General features: G+C 51.4%; 3 protein-coding genes across 3 annotated transcripts; all 3 read right to left on the reverse strand.

The window, feature by feature from the left end:
• Positions 1–11,707: 11,707 nt before the first annotated feature.
• Positions 11,708–13,144, reverse strand: MIND_00243500 (uncharacterized protein; the record flags this gene model as incomplete). The annotated part of the gene is made up of 7 exons (XM_037359318.1): positions 13,093–13,144; positions 12,924–13,043; positions 12,857–12,870; positions 12,557–12,802; positions 12,338–12,498; positions 11,875–12,286; positions 11,708–11,821 (listed from the first exon to the last, which is right to left on the reverse strand). The coding sequence occupies exons 1-7, from the start codon at positions 13,127–13,129 to the stop codon at positions 11,708–11,710; spliced, it is 1,104 nt and encodes a 367-aa protein (XP_037224413.1). The 5' UTR covers positions 13,130–13,144.
• Positions 13,145–13,249: 105 nt separating this feature from the next.
• MIND_00243600 (uncharacterized protein) lies at positions 13,250–15,870 on the reverse strand (the record flags this gene model as incomplete). Its single annotated transcript, XM_037359319.1, has 6 exons — positions 13,250–13,543; positions 13,592–13,693; positions 13,744–14,825; positions 14,876–15,197; positions 15,253–15,627; positions 15,676–15,870. 6 exons carry the CDS (start codon positions 15,868–15,870, stop codon positions 13,250–13,252), a joined length of 2,370 nt encoding a protein of 789 aa, XP_037224414.1.
• A 299-nt stretch (positions 15,871–16,169) lies between these two features.
• MIND_00243700 (uncharacterized protein) lies at positions 16,170–22,950 on the reverse strand (the record flags this gene model as incomplete). The annotated part of the gene is made up of 32 exons (XM_037359320.1): positions 16,170–16,431; positions 16,477–17,090; positions 17,138–17,587; positions 17,638–17,805; positions 17,852–17,959; positions 18,004–18,243; positions 18,289–18,321; positions 18,369–18,590; positions 18,635–18,678; positions 18,727–18,790; positions 18,843–18,944; positions 18,990–19,031; positions 19,081–19,128; positions 19,181–19,204; positions 19,252–20,409; positions 20,458–20,577; positions 20,622–20,783; positions 20,831–21,004; positions 21,052–21,102; positions 21,151–21,201; positions 21,247–21,273; positions 21,326–21,577; positions 21,626–21,673; positions 21,720–21,806; positions 21,855–21,911; positions 21,961–22,011; positions 22,061–22,195; positions 22,246–22,428; positions 22,478–22,507; positions 22,559–22,579; positions 22,639–22,680; positions 22,738–22,950. 32 exons carry the CDS (start codon positions 22,948–22,950, stop codon positions 16,170–16,172), a joined length of 5,283 nt encoding a protein of 1,760 aa, XP_037224415.1.
• Between the last annotated feature and the right edge of the window lie 79 nt (positions 22,951–23,029).

Genomic DNA, 23,029 nt, shown 5'->3' on the forward strand with positions numbered 1-23,029 from the left:
CAGGGAGAGTTTGTCAGGCCGAAATACATCACCAAGGGCTCGAACAGGCCTCGGTTAGTCCGGAAAGCCGCTTTCCACTGGTCACCTTCCTTGATCCGGACGTTGTTGAAGCCCCAACAGACGTCGAGTTTGGTGAAGTAACGAGCGCCTTTGAGCCGGTTGATGAGGTCGTTGATCAGCGGAAGGGGGTACCGGTTTTTGACAGTCATCGCATTGAGAGCACGGTAGTCCTGGACGAAGCGGAGTCCGCCGTCCTTCTTCTTGACGAAGAAGACCAGAGACGCCATCGGAGACTTGGAGGGGCGAATCCGGCCCGTCGAAAGCCCTTCCTCGATGAACGTGTCGAGCTCGCGTTGCTCGAGGGGCGAGATGGGGTACACCTTGCAGTTGGTGGGCTTAGCGTCGGGGACAAGTTCAATGGCGTGGTCCCAGGCTCTCCGCTCCGGTAGCGTGTCGAAGGACTCCTTGTTGAAGACGTCCTGAAACTCCTTAGCCCAGTCCGGGATCTCGGAGGGCGGAGGGGCGGAGTTCCTGGCGAAGGCTCCGGCCAGGCGCTGTGAGACAGTACTGCCAGGCGTATCTCCAAGGGGCGGAACGAGGTGTAGAAGATGCGGTCACCATCTTCAAGCTGACCATCGTCTTCATCGTCGTCGAGTCCGGCATCAGATCAGGCAGGGCGGAGTCGTCACCGGAGACGGAATCGTCTCCGTCGTCAGGCCCAGAGAGGTCCATGGCGCAGACCGAGGGGAACGGGCCGGAGCGGAGTCGCTTCTGGAGCAGCCGGAGTCGCCGTAGCTCAGTCCGTTCAACGCGTTCTTCCTCGCGGCAAGTGGAGCAACCGCGGGGGCACCGTGTCATCTTGACCTCCTTGGTTTCCCAATTGATTTCCGGGTTATGCTTCCGCAGCCAGGAGTACCCCAGAATAAGGTCTTGTTTACCAAGATGAGTGACGGCGAAGTTGAACACGCTCGGAATGGCCTTTGTAGCGTAAGACCAAGTCCGCGATCTGGTTGATGGAGCCGGCGTCGTTCGGAGTGCCATCAACGTTAAAGACCGGAATCGGTTGCGCCAGGGTGCGGACCGGAATGCCATTCCGAGCGACATAGTTCGTGTCGATAAAGTCGGAGGTGGCACCACAGTCAACCAGGCCGGAGAGCGAGAGCTTAAGCGCTGGTAGTGGACTCTAGCTCCAATGGGAGGTGGAGGGAGTTCACTCCAGGGGAAGCAGCGACAGTGTACTGCTTGGGCAATTTCTTTTCCCAGGCAGTGAGGCGGCGAAGGACGATGACCGGAGTCGCGGGCAGAGTCGGAGACGGAGTCGAAACGGGGGGGGGGAGGGTATGTCTTTGTTTCAGGCTCGTTGTAGGGCAAAGGAATTGATTCGTCATACAAACAAGCGAAACGATTTACGACGCGAACGAGGGCACACCAGTCACTCGTCGCGGGGACAAAATCCTCTCCGGCCATCGACTCCCTGGCTGTTCCCGGCAGCGCAGCTGTGTCCGAGTAGCGGGCGATCAACTCCGCTAACATCTCGTTACCGAGTTGTTGGATCACCTCGCCGAGGATGTCCATTGAGCGGACATCCGCGGGGAGGGGCAATCTCGGGCGAGATGGTTTGGGTCGCCGCACCTGAAGCAGGCGCGACGAGGGGCACCCCGAGCCCTAGTGCGATCCAACTCCATGGGGACGGGAGCTGGAGGCGTCGGAGCGGGGCGCGGGCCGGCGGGTGGCACGACCGGAGCCACCGGGCGGAAGGGAGCCGGAGCCGGGACGCGGTTGACCGGAAACGGAGTCCGAATCAAACCGCCAGGCGTCTTGGGGGCGGCTGACTTGATCAGCTTGGCCCGGACCAGGGCCTCGTATTGACGGAAGGCCCGGGTGCGCCAGCTAAGATAGTCCCGGAGGTCCGGGGGGTCATTCGAGGACGTGATTCCGTTGTTGATCAGGGGATCAAGTCCGTGGCGGAACTTGGTCACCTTGACCAACGTGTCTTCAAATCCGGCGAGGTCCATCAGGTCCTCGAAGTCGTCGGTGTACTGGTAGACATCCTTGGTGCCCATGTGATAGGCGGAAGTCTCCAGTTTGGAGAGAGCATGATCCTGCTCATTCTCCTCGACGAACCGGAGTCGAAACTCGGAAACGAACGAGCCCCAGGACGGAAACGGAAACGGGGCTTTGCTTCCGTGGCGCTCCGCCCATTGCTGAGCAGGTCCTTCTGCCATAAACGACATGGCATAGCGGACGGCCTTTTCCTCGCTCGCCTCTCCATTGACCACGAAGGCCTCAGGGGCAAGGCGGGCGAGGTGCGGACCGCGTAGAGGAACGCGCGGCCGCGTTTCCGATCGCCGTTAAAGGTGAACGGGGGGTTTGGTCGTAAAACCAATTTTGAGGCGAGGTTGATGTCGCCAAAGAGGGCCTCGGAATCGCCCTGAACCGGAGTCGGAGTCGGAATCGACGTCTCCGGTGGTGGTGTTTGGGGTCCGCCAGCAGTATTAGCGGCGGCAGCGGCAGCGGAAGCCTGGGTGGTGAGGAGAGTAAGGGCCTCAGTTAGGCGGTCGATTTTCGCCTCGAGTGCATCCAGCCGAGTGTCAGCGTCAGGAGTAGCTCCGGAAGGCATGACAGGTGCGGGGACGACAGGAGTGGCAGAGGAGGAGGGGGACAAGTGGCAGGGGCGGTGGCGGGGCGGAGTGGACTCGGACTCCGAGCCTGAGTCAGCGCCGAACCTGGCAATCTTGTCCGGTTGATCCCGTAGAGAGTTTCTTCTGCTGTAAGGGCAACCCCGGAGGCCTGAGATCAAGGTCCTAGCAGGGGAGGATCCAAAGAGTGAATAGAAGTAAGCAAATACAAGTGAGGCTGACCTAGCAGGGGAGGATCCAAAGAGAAGAAACTCTAAGGGTCCGCCTGCTAGGTAGCGGAACTATATACTGCGCTCTTGACGCGCCAAGGTTGATCGTTGCTCCGTGCAGTATGCCTGCGCCATGTCGCAGGCCAGGTCCCAGGGGGATCGCCAGGCGGGGGCGGCGATGCGCCTGACGGAGGCGGTGATGCGATCGCCGGAGTCGGAACCGGAGTCGGACCGGAATCGGAATCGTCTCCGAGGGGCCGAAAGGGAGGTTCCCCTGACATGGCCTTGGTAGCGTCACGCCATGCCATGTTCAGCATATTTGGCGTGTTGACTGCATTCACACCTTTGCATCAACTGTGTTTGTTAGATGCATCTTATATTATTTAACAAAAATAACCGGTAGTGGGCCGCAGATAAACCAATTGGCCATTCAGAATGACAATTTTCTGATAAGCAATAAACTTCAAGAGGCTCACATACCCGATACTGTGTTCAGTTGCGTAGCCAAGAGCAAGATAAATGTGCTTATAATTTCACAGATGCATGGATAGTAGCGGAAAATCTGTAGCCCAGCTGCAGCCACCCGACAGTAGCAGCATCGTTTGGACCACAGATACTGAACCGTGACACCACTTTCTCTTGACTTCCATTACCAACCACGGAATTAGACGGCTAAATGGACCGGCTCTGGAGGTATCGAGGAATATAAAAGCCTACAGAAATGGTCGACTCATCCAGCAACCCTCATTTATCATGGCCTCAAACTCCTCTGCTACCTGCTGTTTGACCGCATCTGCTATCCTTGAATTCCCCTGTAAATTGCTCAACAGTTCCAAGACTATTATTTTCGATGTCTCCATTTATACCCTTGGGACTGAAGATCCTCTTCTTGGCCAGCTCCCCTACTTTAATGACACTGACTAAACCTTTCCCAACATTTTTGTAGTATTTATCCACGCAATGGTAGATCTTTTGCTTGCTTTACTCTGTTTCTACCAAGCTGATTGGTGGCCTATAGATTGCAAGTCTGAGTGAGGATATTCAGATTTACGCAGAACCAGCCAAGTACACCTTCATTGGAGACATCAAATTGGTGTGTGGTACTTGTGGACGGTGTTTTATAACTCAAATAATTTCTAGATCATGATTGTTGGCCACCCAGATACCATGTCTTGATTTCGACCATCCTGCCCAGCTCACAGTTTGTGGACCAGCATCTAACATTAACCGGGAATATGTAACATTTTCAGTCAAGGGTGAACAATACACCATGTTATGTCACATGAATTCAAAAAAAAAAAAAAAAGTAAGAATTCGTCTATAAGGACCTCTGGGTACACTATGTTGACTGTATGTGGGGAAGTAGCATTATCAGGAAGCAAAACCTTGATTCTCTGACTTAACGTTGCCCAAGAGAATCTGACATACAACTGTCTATGAGTAAAGACAGGAACCTGCAAATCCAGGCCAACAAATTTGACCGATTGTCCTTGAGCTTTATTGATTGTGAGAGCGAACACAAGATGTAGAGGAAATTATCATTGTGAGAACTTGAATGTGAATTTGCCTATATTGGATGGCTCCAGAGAGATGCATGGAATGAGTGCCAGCTCACCGTTGTGATCACCACCAACTATTCGGCATTCCAAAACCTGTTCAGACATACGCTGCAAAATCATCCAAGTCCTGTTACAGAAACCATGAGCAGGAGTAAGGTTTCGTAATAGGATAAGAGGACAGCCAAGCTTGAGTGAAAGCATCTTCCCAGGTCCACTTCTGGTCTTTCTTGGTAACTGTCAGGGGAACCTCCCTTTCGGCCCCTCGGAGACAATTCCAATTCCGGTCTGATTCTGCTTCTGATTCCAGTCTGGCCCTCCATCTTGCCTGCACAATCACTGATCTGTCAATGTCCTCCTAACAGTTGCTCTAGGACCTGGCTTGTGAAGCCTTCTGTGCCCAACAGCAGCAGCTACGGACAAGTTACGGGTCAACAGTCGGGCAGCCATTGGATTCCAATGGCTGTCCAACCCCCTTATCGATATCCCGACTCTTCCCTTCCACCCAGCGTAAGCTCCTTGAACGACAGCGTCACAAGGAGAAGGAAACCATTATCATTCCCAGCACACAATTTTTTCGAGACCCCGAATTTGCAGAGCTGTTCGAGGTGGACGTGTTGGACAACTTCAACGCTTGCTCTGCGCGTATAGATGAGGTGCTGCATGGAGACTATCTGCAATGGAAAGAGCGTAAGCACGAGAACGAGATGATCGCTCGGCATCGCCTTTTGGAAGCTTATCACCTTGTGAGTAGCTGCTTTGCACACGATATACTCTAACATATTGACAGCTGGGACTACATATGCTTCTGAATCCCAACTTCTCGCTTGACCGCCTGCGACCTAATCGTACTTCCCTGATGTATACGACTCTGGTGGAGAAGATTGTCCAAAGCGTGCCAGTCGGGCCGCACGAGGGATTTGTTGTCAACAGAGCCGCCGCATTGGGGATCGTGCGAGCGTTGAGTGAGGAACTGGAGGTGAAGTTGCATGTTTTCATGAAGCGGATGCCAGCCGAGGTAGGTATCGGAGCATAAATTTGTATAAAGCCATTCAAGATGTCTGTTTAAATTTCTTCTGCAAAACCTAACCCTAGTGACCTAAGAACTAAGACGACCACGTTTGCTAACCTGACTGTTCGTTATTCTTCAACTTCACTGGTCTTTGAGCCAGTAAGCAATTATTAAGCCACTTCTGAATCTCTAAGGGCTCCAACCAGCTTCTCATCTTGATTCCCTAATTCTGATGAATACTAATGAAGAAAAAAAAAATTAATGCATACTGATACCACTCCGAATGGCATCTCTGAAAGCCATAGCTGCCACGATCTGGACATCACGCGTCCATTTGTTGCCGGCACGGTATGGATAATTGATGAATATAGAACTCAGCTCATTGGACGAGTAAGTTAACCGGAAGTGGCCATAGACGAGTGCAATGCGGACGATGTCTACTCCACCAGGCAGATCGTTCCACTTCTGGATCAGCTCCGGATGGTTGTCGAAAATCTCTGCTGTAAGCCTCTCATCTGGTACAAATTCTGCAGCTTCGATCTAATCAATATGATTCAGCACCTCCATCATGCTCACAAGTATCAGCTTCACCGCTGCAATACCCACTCTGTCTGTTCCATCCACGAACGGGACGACAACTGCACTAAAAGAAACAGGACACCCATGAAACTGGGCATAATTACTGAATTTGAAACTGACATGTATCGGAAGCGCACTTACTACCCGCTGCCGTCCTTGAGGCTGATGCCGCGCTTCTCAAGGAGCTCGCGGACGGCGGTGTCCGCCCAGAGGGCCTCAATTTCCTCCCGTAGCTCGTGTACAACGGCAGCAGCAGGGGCACGTGCTTCGTCGCTCTCTGCGAGGACGTGCTTCTACGCCTCCGCAGGGCCTCGGCGGGGTCAGGGAAGTGTGGCGACACTGCGATCAGCGAGACGAGTGTCTCCTCCTGGTTAGGCAGCGGTTGGAGCTCAGTACATAGCTGGGCGTGTTGCCTCCACCACAAAGTGGCTGCTCGACAATAATGTGTTGTCAGCTTGCAGGAAACCGCCAGCCTTGTTCGAGTCTGGACGCACGGCGCGAGCAAGCGCTGATACAATGTCAGTCCGCGAAAGTGACAGTGGAAAAACTGCCCACCCACCTATGAACAGCGACAAGCCTCCAGATGCGCCGACAGCAATGTCCTTGTGCCGAAGACAGCGAGCAACCACCGCATAACCGCGGTGGGTAACGCGTGAAACTGGTTGGTTGCCAGCGAGTGAGCACGCAAAAAGGATTCCACAAGACATCGCTCTTCCGCGCAAGCCCCGTCCATCAGTAAGCGACGAGCAGAGGTCGCGGATAAGACGCGCCGATTTCCACGAAACTGACGACGACGAGCTCGTCAGCAACAGCAACAGATGGGTAAAACGGGGCAGCACCTGTGGAGGCCGCCACCAGCTGCGGCCGTCATGGCAGGCCCGGGACCCATCCAGCGCCAGCCCGCGTCGCTGACTGCTCGCACAATCCTAGCACCGCGCGCTGGGCAGCCGCGCGCACGGGTCTGTGACGAGCAAAAGGTAAAGCTCACCGTCACGATGTGTTACCGATCTTCATGCCAGCACTCAGCCATGATCGTCAAGGACGAGGAACAGGCCGCTGCCCTCACCTCCGTCCCTGCCCTCCAAAGTCATCCCAGCACCTGTACCGTGCCAACTGGAGCATCAAACTCGAATTTAAACGCGGGATTAGACGATACGAGTGATCCACCACCCCTGCCATACTCCCCCAGCTACACCCTGGCAGATGTCCAAGTGGGTTTTCCCCTTCTTAGTCGACCTCAACGCTAACAGCCTGTGTAGCACTTCCTTGGTGCCCAGCCTACCCCCCGCCGTGACGCAGAGATGTCTTTGTCGGCCCGTCTGCGGACGCGTGTCTGGCGCTGGCTTGGGTTGCCTCTGTGAACATCTACCATCGTCTAAGAAGCATGGCCGCTCAACCTCATGATCACAACTTTGTTCATCCACCTAGTACCTAGTATTACCATATCCTGTCACTCCGGTGATAAGCCGCATTCTGGAACACACATAGGAAACCACTATTTTTGTTCGTTTCATGGTTACAGCGCACGTCTAGGAACTGGCATGAGTCCCGAATGGCCAGTTAGGGAGATATCTGCGAAGAGGCGTTTCGATTCGACCGTTGTCGATAGCAACTGGCCGTTCAGAACGACTCTTACAACAACCAAAAACAACAGCAGAGCCCAACCAACATAGAGGATCCATCCAATCCTTTATATATACCAAAAGGGAGTGTAAACTAAAAGGCATATTCGGTCTGGCACCGCTGGGACTCGAACTCAGAACGCTCCGACGAAGGTTCAACCAGGCTTGAACGGATCAGTCCCTGACAGCATTGGAACGCGGTTTCGGAACTTACGCAAGGATAAGGACATGTGGAGGTGCGGTTAAACGGGAGGCATGACTCAGTGGAAACGAGGGCTTGGCTGCAGATCGCGGCGACCTTAACCCGCAACCGTCCAACCGAACAACTCGACAACAGATTGCGATTATCTCGTTAAGAGATTTGCCTAACGGTGTCTGGCGGTTAACCTCAAGTCATGGATATCGATGGAAAGCTAGGAAGTGGAGCAACACGACGATAACAACAACGGTTAGCGGACCGTTCACAAAAACGCATAGACGGTCGCAATAAAGGAGGATTTACAAAGGTCATTGACACCAAACACGCTACCGGTCATCTAGACCTGGATTTTCGACTCTGGGCCTTATGGCGAAACGATACCTTACAAATTATGCACATGGACCATCATTCTGTTGTGGCGATTTACCTGATCTTATCATTTTCTGTTTTAGTATTTATATCTCTGTCCTGTATTTGAGCGATTCACGGATTGCCCGCGTTACTAGGTGCATCTGGGGATCTAGCTTGTCAATATCATCCTGCTAGCTCTTTCATTCAAGTAAAAAGGCGTTGTGATCAAAGAGTTGAGGGTTCCGGTTGCCGTATAAGAGAGTTTCGGTTGGCGTACACTTGGTTTCGGTTGGCGGTCGAGAGTTTAAGGCAGTTAGTTCCTGACTTGAGACGACTCCTTGGGTTTAAGGCAGTTAGTTCCTGATCCAAACGAGTATAAACGGTTCTGGGCATCGTATTGGCGCTTTCCTATTGCTGGATTTCGTCGATAGTACGCTTAAGGACAACCACAAAACAAATCTTTAACAAGATTTCATTCGATCTACCCTACAACCTTGCACACCCGTGTACAGGCTCTGTTCCCAGGGTTCTGCACTCGTATTAGGAGACGGTTATTGGTGGTTGTTGGACGTTTGGAACGGTGTTATACGGTTATCGCTCAGACAGAACGACTATTTGTTGTTTTGTTGTTGAGTTTTAGTTGTGTAGTGTCGGTCTCATCTCCGGTCTCCCCACCCGTCATCCACCCTCATCACCGGCTTTCATCAAATTGCTAACCTACCACTCCTCCTTTGCTGCTCTTGATTGCACCGACTTACAAGTTCACGTTCTTCTAAGATACATATATTATATATATTGTGCACTATAGTGGGCATGGTACTGAATTGTTTGAGTGGAGGCATGACCTTGAACTTGCTAGTTCATGTGTGACATCTCCTTAAGTATTCTTGTGTACTGCTCAAACTTCCTCGTTCATGTCTCATGTGTCACGCCTTCCTCCCTCACAAACCTCGCGACCGTCAAGATACCCGTCGAGACCCAGCCCACGAGCAAGACTGGTAATCGACTCTTTCCATGCTGACCAGTTTCCGAGATCAGCGAGCTGTTTTTCCTTAGCCAGAATTGGGATACGAGAGCCGGACGACATGTCGAAGAGGAACAGGGAGGGGTTAGAGCACAGGGAGTGAGTTGGCACCACGCGTGTTGAGCGTAACACGGTCTGACTGCGAATCTGTAAAGAAACAGATGTAAGCTACAGAAGGTAATAAGTATCTGAATATGTGAGTAGATAAGGAGACTCACCCTCAGTCGTCGTGGTAAGAGACTGAGGGTGACCGACAGGAGATGTAGCTATTTAAGTAAAGAGATAAGATAAGATTAAGGAAATACCGGTGCGCCAATTGCTCGTCAACAGTATATAGTCAGCTACCTAGCAGGTGGACCCTTAGAGTTTCTTCTCTTTGCCTTGATCTCAGCCTCCAGGGTTGCACTTACAGTAACTTTGATGCTTAACTCCACTCTCTTTATTACTCACTCTTAAGCTATCTAAAAGTTGAAAGTGTTGTTGAGACAGTTTATCTCTTCAGAATCACTTGTATGACAAAACAGTGATTGTATATCACACATTGATCAGGCTATTGATTGCAATGTTTTGTGATGATTCTTGCACTATTGATGACATACAAACACCCTCCTTGGATACTTCCAGCTCAGCTTAGCTCAGTTGGAAGAGTCATCTCAGCTTAGCTCAGTTGGAAGAGCATCAGACTGTAATTGGGAATCCCTGAGAGTTTCTCTCGCAACATCTGGGTGTCGCCTGTTCGAACCAGGCAGCTGAGATCTTTTTTTTGACATGTTCCGCCGTCACGATCATTTTTCAACGCGATACTCCCAGTATTGAATTAATTGATGTCTCACTTGGCTGCAAAGTAGTCCAATCCTTGCATCTTCTTCATAGCCTATACTAATCTTTGCAACTAAAACGAAGCCTCCGCTGACGCCCTTTCTGCGAATGAACCCCGAGGCTCCCAAACATAAGCGTGCTTTGTATCTTCACCTGAATGTCCGGAACCCCAAGCCCCACCACCTGGTGTCTCAATCTTCAATCGGTCGCCCTTCCCTATCCAAATAGTCGCCTTCCCCCCAATATTGATTTCACGAGCACCCAAGGCACTGTTCTGCTCAGTGTCGTCTCCATCCTCCTCTCGCAACTGCTTTATCCACGTATTTCGTCCCAACGCACCAGTAATAGATGTCAGCTATACCTCTGACAATATCGAGACCTGCATCGGTTTAAGGAACTCCACCTCGCGGATGACACCTTCACCCCCGCGGTACTGTCCAACCCCGGCGGAGCCTTACCTTAGTCCGAACTGATGCAAGAGAACAGGGTAACGCCGCTCAAGAATTTCCACATCGCCTGCATCAGTAATGCGCGAGTGATCATTCAGCGCCCACCTATTCTGGTGTTGGTGATGTGGACGCCGTCAGTGCCATTGACATGCCACGACGGACCGGCTCCAGAACCACCGGCGATTGTCTGAGAGCTGTCAGTGCTTGTCGATTGTCATGAACAGTCAAGTACCTCGTAGTAGCCCCATCCCGCAATATTCTTGCCATCTTTGTTCTTTCCGCCCACCCCAAACGTAAGATTGCTTGAACGTGTCAGTCTATAGAGAAGCGTCACTTAGCGGACCCTTACTTTGTACACCCTTAGCTCGCTGCCGCAGCATTGAATGCTTTGAGCACTATCAACGATCCTCTGAGACATAAGCACATGTCCACCACAAACAGCAGCAGTACGCGATGGTGCTAAAAGCGATTTCTGAGGGATTTTAACTGGAAACAGATCAGTTTTATTATGGAATGGGACACGACCACATACTTTCAAGGGGGACGAGACATCCAGCAGTTAACAGGATGTCAAGATCAAGCAAGGAGCGCATGCAGTATATGACCGCGGAATGGGCAACAGAAATGGGTGCATTGAGATTTCCGCGAACCTCACAACCCGTTCCTGCAAAATCAAACAAAGCGACCGCGAACAGAATCCTCCTCTGAGCTTTGTCTGGCACCGGCGTCACTCGCAACCCTCCAATCAACTTATACCTCTGAAAATGTGGATTGGGACAATTTACCGGAGAAACATTTCTTGTCGACGACTTCCGGAGTAAGTGGTGTCGCTGCAAGTCGGTGAGAGTTCGGTTCAGTCGTGAATGGCTCTTCTCAACTAGGGAGTGTCTTCCGTACCTGCTAGAGGAGGAAGAAACTTACGAGCCACCTGAGGATCCCGATTCCGGTAATTCCTTGATCAGTCTCTGATGAACACAAGGGTTGAGTCTAGAAGAACTCGGTATGCGTGCGCTCGAACGTTTACCGCGAGACCGGGCAATTGGAAGAGCACCAGACTGTAAAAGGAAATCTTCTCCCACGGTATCTGGGTGTCGCCTGTTCGAACCAGGCAGCTGAGATCTTTTTGACGTGTTCCGCTGTCAGGATCGTTTATTTTTGGGCACATCGCCTATGCTCGCGGACCTTGACAAGAAAACTTGCGAAACAAGACACGTCTTAACGCTACAAAAGTACAGTCTAATATACCTACTACAACCCTCCTCCACCGAGAATATACTCGATCGCAGAGTGGACATTCCCTCCCGTTGCCAGGAGTGCACGCACATTTTGTGCGGCGTTGCTGAAGCCCATATCTTGCAGTTGCTGTTGTGTGCTAGTTAGTTCAACTTTGTTCAGCTCACAAGCAGAAAACGGACCTGAAGTTGTACTTGGAATCGTTCTTCTGGTGGCCGTGAGTCCGCAGGCGGGGTCGGTGCGCCACCGAAAAGCTGCTGGTACAGTGCCGGATTCGGTAATGCCCCTCCAGCGGCTGGTGGCGTGGTCCCTCCAGGCGAAGTCGGAGCGGCCTGACCACCCGCATTTAAACCCAACAAAGCGGCCATCATTGCGGGGTCATAGCCTGGTGCGTTTCCGCCCGCACCACCAAACAAATTGGGGAACGCAGGAGGCTGCTGTTGTGGTTGCGGGGTAGTCGTTGCCGCAGCAGCAGCAGGTGCACCGGGAATTCCTGGTGCAGGGAAAGCGCTTCCGCCATTACCCGCGCCGCCACCCATCCCGTTGAACATGTTGGCCATCTGCAGCATTCGCTGCAGGTTATCGGGGTTTGAGCTGCGAGCGATGAGTTGAAAGGCGATTAGTGTCAAAATAATGGACACCTACACCATTTGCCGGAAATGATCGCTTTGCATCATACTCCGCGCCTCTGGTGGGAGGGAGGCCATTTGTGGGCTCGAGGCAAGAATTTGGTCCATGATTTGTGGGTTGGACATCATCGTCGACATTTGTTGGAGGAATTGCCGGTTATTCATCATGCCTTGCATCTACGCAACAGACGCGTCAGTACTATAATCTTTGTTCACACTGACAAGAGATGCGCACCATGTTGGGGTCGTTGGGATTAAGGCCCATGTCAGCAAATGGGTTCAGACCAGCCATAGCCCCAAAACCCATGTGGCTATTGAGTTGGGTGAGCGGGTCATGCGGGTTCTGGCCGGTTTGCATCGTTGGAAGCTGTTGGGGAGCAGATGACTGAGCGGAGGTCGATCCTCCGGAGCGGGCAGCGCCTTTGACCATATGGATCGTGTGCGAAGTCTGGATTTTGTACACAGACAGTTGGTCTTCATCCTGTGAGCAAAGTCAATGAGAAACTATTATGGCGGTGTGGAGCTTGTTATGAACCTTCAACACTCGTCCTGAACGAAATAGTAAGAATACGAGGGGGTAAATGGCGTTCACAAGGACTCACCCGAGTAAATAAGTCGTTGCCTGTCCGCCTCTACATCCGATTTCTCGGCGATGGCCTGTTTCAGCTCGAGCACAGTCTTGTCGGTTGTAATTGAGATTTGGAGTTTCAATTCACTCGGGCCTGATAGCTCTAAGCACATAATGCGAGTTTCTGGACTGCCAGTAGGTACCTTTCACGTTTATCGAGATTTCTGGAGAAGACGACATGACGCGTCTGAACAAGTAGGAGTTGATGATGCGTCATCAATTCAAAAGCTTCTACCACATTCGATGTCCACCACTGTTTTGCTACATGTTTGCTAGTACAGTGAAAAAATAAGAAAACAATTAACTGTAGATCTCAACTACGATGTTAATGGTAAGGATAGTCAGATACGATGCAATGAGTACGATGCCCCAGGTTCGAGTGAGGTGGTAGCCATTCAGCGGGACAACGATGAACGTTGCGGCCAACAGAACGAGGAGTCCAACGTTACTGACAAGTAGGGTCTTGCCAAAGTGCAGCTCATATGGCTCCGACGTCTGTCGAGTGATGTAGAGGCCAGAGATGCCCACACCAAGCAAAATATTTAGCATGGGTCCGCCGAAACAGGCTGAGAAACCCATGATTGGGGCAAACACCTGGGATGAGATCAGCTTGCTTTCGCAACGATAAGACTAGCACCGAACCGCGACACTCATGTTGGCGACGAGATCAGCAAGAGAATTGCCCATAGCAAAGATAGTCAGTCCAATGATAGCATCAGACAGACCAAAAATGAAGCCAAAAGTCTGCAACAAGTTCTCAGCATATGCAGTTCCTTATTCTCAGACCGGCATACCTGTAGCACCTGGACGACCTCGTCGGCTATTGCCATTATCCACACAATGGCAACGAAGAACCCCAGAGAGCAGCGAGCCGTGCGAAACGTCAGCTCCTGACCCTCACTTCCGAACACAACAACCAGCACTGAAGCGGTAAAGCCAATCATTGCGGCACAAACGAGCGCCAGAGGTTGGTGCTTGTTGCCTCCAAATAACACTGCGGCACAGAATAGCGGTCCGCATATGCATTGTGCCGCCATCAGCCATTTATTGTAGGCAATGCCATGTAGCTCCTCTTGAACTTCCTCTTCGGCGATTAAGACCCGCTCAATGCCTTCCTCCTCAAAGTCAATGAGACTGGGTTCTTCTCGTGGCGTCTTTTCTCGAGCATGATGGGTGGACTGGTATGGAGTCACAACCACAGGGAGAGTGAGCGTTAGAAGGAAGACAGCCGGAGCAGCAAACACCGAAGCGATCTGAGCTAGGACCGTCTTGCTGCCAAAATGATGCAGGGAAGGGAAGAGGATGTGATAAGCCTCTGCAACGATAGCGAGGAGCCGTTGGCCGCGCGATAACGGCTGCAAGTGTTGTGACTCGGGATCCCCGTCAGATAATGTTTGTGAAACTGATGGCGCAGAGCTCCGTGTAGCAGTTGTCCCATCCATAAACTCTTCAGAGGCCTCGGTCAATGCCGGGGTAATCACAAGTCGAGGTCTTGTGCGTTCATCAAGTGGGAGACCAAGCGTAGCATCCCAAGGGTTTATTTCTCTGCTCAATGTTCGTGACCGTGAGCGGTGGAGCGAACTGTTGTAGTGACCACCGGCGTAGGGTGTGTAAGGACTGTCAAAGATGCTCAAAGAGTTTCCTGCAGCCTCGTGTTGTAATGAAGCAACGACTTGGCGGAATTCCAGCGCGCCGACCAAAGAAAACGATGGCATCGCGCCAAATGATGGTGTTGGGGATGGCGAGCGGGAATGTGGACGACGTGGGAGGTCTGTTTGTAATCGGGGAGGTGCTCCTGGCGCTGATATGGCCCTAGCACGAGACAGAGTCGGCGTTATCAGTGAGGTTGTCGGTAGCATGGATTCCGGCGAGGATGCTAAGAGGAAAATTGTCAAAGGGCTGTAACTGGGTAAATTATCAACGCACGATAGTCCCTGTAGGGCTCTGGGAAAGGAATTGCCGGCGATTGGTACGAGTCGTCATATTCTGAGCGGACCATAGCTTCATAAGCACGTTTCCGCTCTTCCCTGCGCTCCCACCAAGAGCCAACGACTACCGTGGCGACATAAACGACATAGAGTGCAATCATTAGACTGGCCTCCCAGAAGCGTATTCTCCCATCCCATAAGATACCGAGCAGCAAGGCAACGGCAGTGAACATGAAGCCAACATCGCGGATGAAGGATGTGGCTTTATGGAGCTGGAAAGGTTTAATGATGCACATTGAACCCACAACACACGAGACAATCTTCAGGTAATGTCAGAATTGTTGACTGTTTCATTTCCAAGTAAGGGCCACGTACAAAGCTCGCCGCACCTAGCAGTTCGCCAATTGCTAAGCTCCCAGAGTTCGCACGCATGGCGCTGAATGTGGAGAAGACATCAGGACTTCCGTTGCCAAAGGCAAGGAAAGTTACGCCCGCCACATTCTCGTCGAGCCCAAGCAGCTGCGCAATCGTTGCAAGATTGGGCGTAAAAAAGTCCGATGCAGTAATGCCGAGAGTCGAGAAAAGGAAGACCAGCCAAATGATCAAGCCAGAGAATACCAGCGGTCGTAAGGCCAAGTCAGTGCAGTAGTAGTGCGGAAGGTATGGAATGGAGAGGAAGGTTGGCGGAAGAGAGCAACTATGAAGAACATGAGGGCATTGTTGAGTTACTGGGAATGCGATGGGTCGACACTGTAGAGTTCATGAGTGGACCGACTGTTCGCGGAACTAACTACGCACTTGACTCAAGTCATCGTCTTCCTCCAATGAAGCTACTGGATTGAATAGCTCGACGGAGATGCGCTTCGCGAGACTTTGGTCCCCATGCAGCAGGCTGGCCCGTGGTATCTGACCATAGCGACCAGAAGACCATATAACACAATTGATAGCGAAAAGAACAACGAAAACAAGGCGAGGCGAAGCGAATGCCATCATAGGAGAGGAGAGCAAGAGTAGATGGCGATTTAATTAGGCATGAGGTTACGCCTGCAGACACCCAAATTTGAACGTCACCGGCGGGTGGTTGAGGAAAGTGTTGAGCACGTGTTCAAAATGACAGCGAACTTGAGTTTTGGACCGTAAAGCAATTACTACTGTTTTTCATACGCTAGAAACGTACACTTTCAAGAAAATTATGGCGGTATAGAATCCCCATCCATGATCCAGAAAAAGAAATATGCAAAAAGTTAGGTGAGAGGTCATGTCGGTCATAAAATGTCGTTTCTGGTCATCATTCACATCACTATGCACCATCTACCTTTCTTCTCCTCTGTTTGAGTGGTTTCCTCAGGTTGAGGCGAGGAAAGCACTGGAGGAGAAGACTTCGATGGCGTAAATTCGCCCGCAGCCACTTCCAATGACGGGCGAAGGTTTTCGTCTGGAGCCCTTGAGAACCAACCTCCAGGGAAAAATAAGCTTGAAGTAGTGGACTCGAGCCTTGAACGAGGTGAAAGTGGAGGTGCCAAATCTTCCTCCTCACCGTCTGCATCTCCAGCCCTTTCACACTGTCAGATATGTTCGATGAGAGGCTATACAACTTACCCATCAGCGCTGGAGGGAAACGCTTGAAGTTCGGGCAAAGGCTGTGCAGATGCCAGAGGCGTATGTTGATTGGTTGAATCTGCAGACTTGGCAGGAGACTCGACAGGTTGACTCTCTGAGGGTGTCTCGAGCGTGGCGATGACTTGGGGTGTAAGGGGACGAGTTGGCGTCTCGGCGGCTGTGAAATCGCTTTCAGACTTGATCACTGTCGGTTCATCCGATACTATGCCAGACTCCACCAGGGCTGCAACAACAGCATCGCTTGCGAAATCAGGCGAACCAGAGTGCTCGTCAATATCAGGGTCGCGTAATGTAGATAGGTCAACAATTTCTGGCTTCGCCTGTTCCGCTTCCAGCTCAATAGGAGGAGCAGAAGGGCTGCCTTGGACGACAACAGAATACGAAGGAGTCCAAGGTGACTTCGGCCGGGGGGTTTCCACAATTTCTGCTTCTGCCTCTTTCTCGTCGGGAGCGTCGGAAAACGTGAGTGTGGGTTGGACGTCAGGCACAGGTTCAGCGGGTTCAGCTGCTTCAACAGCTTCGACACCAGGTCCTTGAGTAACGACACTGTAGGAAGGGGTCCAAGGAGACTTGGGACGCTCAATATCCTTAACCTGAACACTGTTAGCCGGAGAAGAGACAAGAATCAACTCTAAAATACCTCAGACGGACCAACGGAAAGGGCCTCTTGAGTGGTGGCTAGGTCGTCCAGCGTTGCTGGCTTGTCACTAGTAGACAAAGCTACAGCATTCTCCTCAATGTGAACGGCAGGAGAGATGTTGCGAAGCACTGCTGGAGGCTCAGGTTCCACAATTTCATCTGGACTAGTAGCATTGTCAGAAATCACTTGAGCCTCGCCTTCCGTCTCAAATGGCGCTGCGGCTGCAATTGTTGCCTCCTCGGCCACCGTTTCAGCAATAGGAATTGATGCAGTGTCTTCGCTGACTGTTGCATCCACAGAACGCTCCACCTCTGGCTCAGTTTGTTGGACCGACTCGATATCAAGACTTGATTCCAATTCTGTAGGAGCGACGTTAGGACTGCCCTGAACCACGACGGAGTATGAGGGTGTCCAAGGGCGTGACGGCACATCTGCCTGATCAGTAGGAGCCTGGATCATTTCAGATTAAAAAGAAAATATATGTTGCATGCAATACAGACCTCGTTGTCTGGCTCTTGAGCCACTTGCGAGATCACAACGATAGGCTCTTGTGACTTTTCTGGCTCTTCGACAGCAGACATACCTGGACCTTGCGTCGTGACGCTGTACGACACTGTCCACGGCGATGCAGGCCTCTCGATAGACTCCGAAGGGGTCGTAAGAGTGTCCTGGCATATGATCAGATAATCTACGTGTGTCACGTGGTTTACACACCTGAGCAACTGCAACGTCCTCTTCTGCGTGGACTTCCATGCCCGTGTCTCTTTCCGGCATGTCCAAAATGGAAGAGTCATCCACTTGTTCTTTGATTGTGCTGTCCGTCTTGAAGAACATCAACATACGCTGCAGAGAAAAGAATAGCATACCACCAGCTCAGCGTCGTCCAGAACCTGGTCCGCCGCCGTTGGCGTCTCAGCTGCTTGAGAAACGAGCTCAGGGGTTGGGTCGGGTTGCGAAGCGCCATCGTGAATAGCATTCACCTGACCCCCTTCGTCCGATTCCAGTGCAAGGGGTATTTCGATAACTTCTGGCTGGGATGCTATGAGTGAGGTAGCCGAATCAGTCTCCAGCTCTGGCACAACACTTGACACTGCTTCCGAGACGATCTGCATGGAGGGTAAGTAAGGGAACATGTATTGAAGGATTCATACCTCTAGTAAAGCAGTGGGAGGTATTGAGGCTTCCTAGTTTGCATTAGATACTACGCAAGTACCATCTCTTTTATACGGACCTCGGCAGATTCGTCCATTATTGCGGGCACCGTACTCGGCTCTATCACCGTCGGAACCTGGTCCTCGACAATAACTGGCTCATAGATGTCCGCAGGTTGTTCAACAAGGCTCGTCTCTTCCGCGAGCGTTTGGTCGATAGCGGTATTGATGTTTTGTGAGCTTTCGGTGATCTCCAGTGTGGTATTATCGGCTGACAAATCATGTTGATCCGCTGTCGGACCCTGCAAATCCTCAGAAGACCGTAGATCACAGAATTCAAACGCACATCTGGTTGGCTGACCTCCGCTTCTACCACGGCAGTAGATGAGTCTGCCGAAACAGTAAACAATGCAATTTTGAAGAGGATTTTGCACTTACCAATGATGTCTTCTGTCGCAGTGCCATTCTGTTCGTCGATCTTGTCAGGAACAGCTTCATCGATCTGGAGCCTCTAGTTCAAATAGATTTGAGCATATGTGGGGGCAAGGGCTGACCTGAGCCACTTCGTTCGTTTCTAGTGGAATCGGATGTGTAACAGCATCAGGGAGTTGCGGTGTTTGCAGCTCCGATTCGGCGATGGGATCAGACGAGACGGTCTTTCATCAAGTCAGGCATAAAACGTTGGATATTGAAGGACCTACAACTTCTTGAGTAGCCGGAGCGTCGACATCAAGTGCACGCTCCTGCGAAATAAGTTGAATTATATTTTCTTTTTTCTTTTTCAAAACTCACCTCCGTGATGGAATCAGCCTCAGACGAGGTCGCAGTGCCTGCACTTTCCTATAAGCAGTCTGATTGAGACCGAGATACAGCTATGAACCGGATTGCTTACACCCGAGACTGGTTCAACGACGGCCTAAATAGATATCAGACTTTGTCATAACGCCATTCATGAAAACGAACTACTGGGTCTGCGATGTCGACAGCGACCTCTTCTTCAACGGTGGGTTCGATACGGACGGTGTCTTCAACAAGTGAGTCCTCTTGGATTGGTTCTGCCTGCGCTTCAGCTGGCGCAGTAACTTCTTCACTCTCCTGGACAGATATGTCTTCAACAACTGTATCGGCTTCAAGAATAGCCTCGTTTGAAGACACTTCTGCCTGCGCAATAGGTAGTTCACCCTCGTCAACAATCAGGTCCTCGACTGCGGGAACGGCCCCTTCAACGACTTGCTCATCTTCGGCAGAGTCAGCTTGATTATCTTGCTCGACCTCGGCAGCAGGGTCCGTTTCGTCAACATTCAAATTACCTTGAGATTGCTCTGCTTCAACGAGGGGCTGCTCTTTAGCCTCGGCCGTGACCTGGACACTCTCCTCAGCATCAACAACCAGTCCGATTTCCGAGAGGTCGGCTTCGGCGTCAGCAGTAGAACCAGTATCGTCGACGGCCTCTAGGGTAACAAGGGATTCTGTCGTGGCAGCCTCTTCAACCGCTGGCCTATCTTCAACTGCTTTATCCTCGGAATCAGTACTGGGAGCAGTTGCATGCTTGAGTGAATCATCCTGAGAGGACTCTACTTGCGCGACATTTTCTCCCACTTCCGCAAGACCAACCTCGCCAACAGATGGCTTCTCTGTGGAGATAATGGCCGCTTCGTCTTGAGACAGTTCTCCTTGCGCGACAGGTTGCTCATCCACTTCGACATCTTCAGCTGCCTGAATGACCTCCGCGGCCACGGGCTGATCTTCGGAAGGTTCTGCTTCCTCTTTCCCCTCATTTTGTTCTCCCTCTTCCTCGGTGGAGATAACGGCCGCCTCTTCTTGAGACAGTTCTGCTTGTGCGACAGATTCTTCCACTTGTACATCTTCAGCTGCTGGGATGACCTCTCCGGCCACGATCTGATCCTGATCTTCGGTGGGTTCTGCTCCCTCTTTCTCCTCAGCATCACCACCCGAAGGACTAGGCTGGTCAACAAGCTGAGAAGACTCTACTTGCGCGATAGCTTGTTCACGGTTTTCGACACCGAGGTCTTCAACTGTAGAAGCAAGATCATCTTCAGTTGCGGAGACAATTTCTGTGGGTGCGACGACAACAGCGGCATCTACTTCGAGCTCTGGAGTCTATTGACCACAGTTAGTCGATAAAATGTTGGATATATTATGCCCCACCTCAATGTCCACTGCTTCCAGGCTACTTTCAGGGTTAGCGTCAGTGAGTTCTGCTGCATCAAGCACTAGTTCTGGCTCCGCTTGCGGCTCGTGTGAAGCTTCAACCTCTTCGGGGACATGCTAGAAATTGTCATTCACTGTCAATACCAAGAGGTTTAAGTTACTTCGTTAGAGGCAGACGGTATCAGCTGCTCGTCTACAGCGGAGGGCATGTCGACTTCGTCCGCTTGCGCGTGCAACTCAACGGATGGGATATTCGGACTGCCTTGTACGACAACAGAATAGGAAGGAGTCCACGGCCGCGCAATATCAGGGTTCTGCGACGCCTACGACAAGTCAGCCTAATTCTGCGGAAGCATAGTGATAGTCTTACGTCAGTGGGCTCGACTGTTACCTCGGATACGGTGACGATGGGTTCAACAAAAGGTAACTCGACGATATCCTCGACGTGTTCAATGCCAGGGCCTTGGCTCGTGACGCTGTAAGACGGTGTCCAGGGCGATGTAGGACGCTCAATGATTTCATCGACAGCCGGCGCGAGCGACTCCTTCAACAAAATCAGCCAGTTTGTTTGTCCATTACAAGGCTGCGTACAGGATCAACGTCAGTGACATCACTCGGTTTGGCCTGATCAGGGGCCTCTTCCTGGAAGAGTTGAAGAAAGGAGTTCCAGTTCACAAAAAAAAACCGCACCTCGATGAAAGAAGTTATGGTCCCTGGAGTAAGGTCCTCTTCAGATTGCGTCTAAAACAAGTTGTGAAGTCGTAAACATTGAGACAACTTACTCACCGTCGCTGTTTGTGAAGGGGTCGAATGCTACAATTAGATCCGTCAGCTTATTAGACGTTGACACCAAGGGAACTATTACTTCGGTCATTGCAGACGTCGGCTCCGCTGCGCCTAACGTGTCTTCGTCCTCTGGGTCATCTTTGGTCGTCACAATCTCTGCTTTGTTGGAGTCCACCAAAACATCTGCCACCTCAAATATAGTTGATGTTGTCGTATCCATAGAAGACTCTCCAGCATGTCCCGATTCATGTTCGTCAAGGACAGGTTCCACGTGATGCTCGTCAAGTTCTTGCGTTGGTGTAGGTTCGACCACTTCAACCGGGATGGTCTCCTATATTGCCAAGGTCAGGAAGGCGCTGATAGAATATTCCGGACTGACTTCAAAGGGACCTTCATCTTGAATAGGCTGGGCATCCACGGCTTCCTCCTGCAAACCATGCAAAAGTGAATCAAGGAACGTAAGACAAACGGACCTGGCTCGTCATTACCGCCTCAGTGGAATCGAGAGATTCATCAGCTGGGGTTGCGTCTTCATGAACAGCTGGTTCTTCAATAGCAACCTTGCTTGCGAGTCAAAATAAACAATCTCTTCAAGTAAGGAAACCCACATCATCTGTCGAAAGAATCACGGCGGGTGATTTTGGACGCTCTGGCTCCGCGGTGACCTGTTGAAAAGGTAAATGTACGCATCCTCGGAGAGGAGCGAATACGCGCCGCCGAAAGCGTTTCCTCCGGAACCAAGCTTGCATTGGGAGATGCAGTTTCCTGGACAGTCCCATTGAGTCTGTGGTAACGAAGAATCAACGAAATTTACCGAAGAGTCGATGTCAGGCTGTTGAGCGGTGGTTGATGTTAATTGGATGGGGGGAATGTTGGGGCTGCCTTGTGTGACAACCGAGTATGAGGGAGTCCATGGAGATTTTGGGCGTGATATTTCGTCCGCAGAAGACTAACCAGGGTTCAGGCAAAGGGAATTGTGGGCACAAGTTGAGAACGCACTTGTTCGGTTACTCCAGTCTCAACCTCGGAAACAGCAACAGTGGGCTCGACTACTTCCTCCGTTTGGGGAGTCCCGGGGCCTTGCGTAGTGACGCTATAAGATGGCGTCCAAGGACGAGGAATTTCGGAATGTCGTGTTTCATCGACTGCTTCGCCGTGAGAGTAGCCCAGGTCTGACTGGACCTACATAAAGCCTATCAATACGACGATGGTCAGATTTGCCAGCACGGACCTGCTCCTCGGTCGTCGCCTCAGAGGAAGTCTGTGGTGCGTCAATAAACTACTGGGAGGTCCAATCAACAACAAAGCATACAATATCTGTCACCTTCAGCTCCTGGCAGAAAAGATGACAGTGAGCAAAAAAAAAAAAAAAGCAGACGAGAAAGTAGCCACCTCAGCAACGGGTTTCGCGTCGTATATGGTAGAGTCATCAACCTGTTGAAGTTCTTTGAGCCAAGAAATACGTATGTGTGCACTATGTAGGACTCTTACTAGGATAGAGGGAGGCTCAAAGCCCTTGATGGACTCGACTGGGGGCGCGCCACCGTTGTTTGACGCGTCGTCAACAAAGTTTTCCACTGCTTCGGTGGCTCCAATACCACCGTTGGCTGGCTTGAATGAAAGAAGGGCGTCTTCCAGGTCGTGTTTAGCATCGTCAAGAGGAACGAGGGCGACGCTAGAAACGTCAACATCGACCGACGCCATATGAGTAGAGTAGTTGAGCGCAAGCGGTTAGGCTTGAATCAAACCACTTGTGATAAGCAGACACGCGGCTTGTCAAACA

This window comes from Mycena indigotica (genome assembly GCF_014461135.1).
Source record: "Mycena indigotica strain 171206Taipei chromosome Unknown Mind.scaff0002, whole genome shotgun sequence".
NCBI lineage: Eukaryota > Fungi > Basidiomycota > Agaricomycetes > Agaricales > Mycenaceae > Mycena > Mycena indigotica.